The 2500-nt window shown below is 49.0% G+C and overlaps 1 protein-coding gene across 2 annotated transcripts in view; it reads left to right on the top strand.

Annotated features, from left to right (window-relative positions):
- Positions 1-2500, top strand: part of LOC119599504 (nephrin-like) — a 159830-nt gene that overhangs the window by 88047 nt on the left and 69283 nt on the right. For both annotated transcript variants that reach the window (XM_037949266.1, XM_037949265.1), the window contains 2 exons: positions 141-292; positions 2474-2500. The exon at positions 2474-2500 is cut by the window's right edge and continues 118 nt beyond it. In XM_037949266.1, the coding sequence (XP_037805194.1) occupies positions 141-292; positions 2474-2500 (179 nt within the window). The remainder of the gene's footprint in view (positions 1-140; positions 293-2473) is intronic.

Here is a 2500-nt window from a genome sequence, read left to right as displayed (position 1 = left end):
CACGTTCCCTCTCTCACGTTCCCTCTGTTCCCTCTCTCCCGTTCCCTCTCCTTTTCTCTCTCCCATTCTCTCTCTCACGTTCCCTCCGTTCCCTCTCTTCCGTTCCCTCTCTCACGTTCCCTCTCCTTCTCTCTCGACAGTCCGACCCCTGGACGTGAACATCCACCACCCGCGGGAACCTCTCTCGGCCGGCAGAACGTACGAGGTCCTGTGTTCCTCGAAGGGCTCTCGGCCGCCCGCCGTCCTGACGTGGTGGCGAGGCTCCGTCAGGCTGCCCGCCGCCTCGGATACGGTGAGTTGTGGCCGTAATTTTTTGTGGGTGTGGGTGTTATGGGGGTAACTTTGTGGATGTGGATGGAATCTGTGGGTTTGTGAGGGGATGTGTGGATGTGTGTAGAGTTTGCGAGATTGGTTTTTTTATTTTTTATGTAGTTTGTGGGTGTGTGTGTTTTGGGGGTATTTCCTTGCTTGTGTTGGGGTTTGTGGGTCTGTGTGTGTGTGGGAGGAGTGTGGATGTTTGTTAGGGATGTGTGTGTGTTTGGGTCGGGTGAGGGGGTGAGGATGGGTGTAGCGCGGAGGGGGAAGGGGTTCTATGGGTGTTTCCGTAAGTTGAACTGGTGTGTGAGTGTCTTCGGGGTGTCACAGCAGCTGTGCAAGGACTCTTGGGGATATTTCAATGGGTGTGTTGGGATTGCGGGGTGCTAACTGTCGATGTGTGGGGCGTCTGAGTTATGGGGAAGTTGTGGGGAGGCTTTTGTGGGTATGTCGTAGCTGCGTGGTGTTTCTCTGAGGGTTGTAGATGTGTTCTGTCGGTGCGTGGACGGGGTTTGTGTCTGGGTGTGTGATATGGGTGTTTCTGTAACGTCTATATGTAGGGTGATTTTCTATGAAGACAAATAGTGTGTCCGACAGTTAATGGGTGTATATTTGTTACACTTACGTTTTCATGTAGTCATCCCTCTCATATTACATATGATGATGAAGGTAAATAGTTCACTGTCAATTTATTCCCCTACTCCTCACTCTCTATTATCATCATATTCTTCCCCACACCCTCCCTCCTTCTCTCTCCACCTCTCCCCACTTCTCACCACATCACTTCCATTTACCCGGAATTTGCCTTTTCTCTCTACTTTCCTATTCTCCTTTACAAGCTTTGTCGTCCTCCTTCTTCTCTTCTCCTATCCTTTCCATCCCTCTCCACCTTTTGCTTTGTCTCTCTTTCTCTGTCCCTTCTTTCTTCTTTCTCTCTCTCTCTCTCTCTCTCTCTCTCTCTCTCTCTCTCCTCTCTCTCTCTCTCTCTCTCTCTCTCTCTCTCTCTCTCTCTCTCTCTCTCTCTCTTTCTCTCTCTCTCTCTCTCTCTCTCCCTCCCTCCCTCTCTCTCTCTCTCTCTCTCTCTCTCTCTCTCTCTCTCTCTCTCTATCTATCTCTCTCTCTTCCTCTTTTTTTCCCGTTTCTCTCTTCTATCTTATTTCTTTTTTATCTTTATTTTTTTTTTGTTCTTTAATTTTCTCCTCTTCCTGCCCCCTCTCTCTTTTCCTCTCCCTCTTTCCCCTACTGTTCTTTTTCCTCCTCCTCTTCTTCCTTACTCCTTACTTTCTCCTGTTCCCCATTTATTCTTCTACTCCTTTCCTCTCCCTCCTCCTGTCAATTTTCTTTTTTTTCTCCTCTTCTTTATCCTCCCCAACCTCCTCCTTATCTTCCTCCATTCTTTCTCCTTCATCTCCTCCTTCTCTCCTCCTCCTCTCTCTTTTACTCTCCTTTTCATCTTTCTCCTCCTCTTAATTCTCTTTTTCTTCTTCGTACTTCTCTTTTTTTCGTATCAATCCTCCTTTTCCTCCTCTTCCCTCCTCACCCTCTTTCATTTCCTTTTATTCTTCCTTTTCCTTCTTTTTTCAACTCTCCCTCCTACTCCTCACTTCTCTTTCTCCTCCTTGCTATTTCCATCTTCTTCGTTTTCCTCCCTCTTCCCTTTTTTATCTACGCCTCCGCCTCCTTTCCCTCTTTCTTCTTCCTCCTCTTCTTTCTCCTTTCACCTCCTTCTTCCCCGTCCTTTTCATCTTCACTCTTCTCCTCTATTTCATCTCCTTCCTTCTCCCCGTTTTCTCAGCCTTCCTTCTCCCTCTTCATCTCTCTATCTCCGTCTTTTCATTTCCCTTCTCCTCCTTTTCACAACCCTCCTTCTCCCTCATTTCATCTTCCCCCACTCGCCCTCTTCTCTTCTCCCCCCTCTTTTCACCTCCTTTCTTCTCCCCCTTTTCTTCTCCCCTTTTCCCTCTCTTTCCTTTCCCCCTTTTCACCCCCCTCTTTCTGCCGCTTCTCCCACTTTTCCACCTTTTTTCACCCCCTTCCCTTCCCCCCTCTCTCCCCTCCTCTTTTCCTTCCCCTTTCCTCCCTCTTTCCCTTCCCTCCTTTCCCCCTCCTCCCTCTTTTTCCCTTCCCCCTTTCCTCCCTCCCTCCCCTCCTCCCGCAGACCAGCCACGGCGGCAACGTGTCTTCG

The sequence above is a fragment of the Penaeus monodon genome, chromosome 43 (genome assembly GCF_015228065.2).
Source record: "Penaeus monodon isolate SGIC_2016 chromosome 43, NSTDA_Pmon_1, whole genome shotgun sequence".
Taxonomy (NCBI): Eukaryota; Metazoa; Arthropoda; class Malacostraca; order Decapoda; family Penaeidae; genus Penaeus; species Penaeus monodon.
Note: the sequence above shows the minus strand (reverse complement) of the source record. Positions and strands in the feature narration are given on the sequence as shown.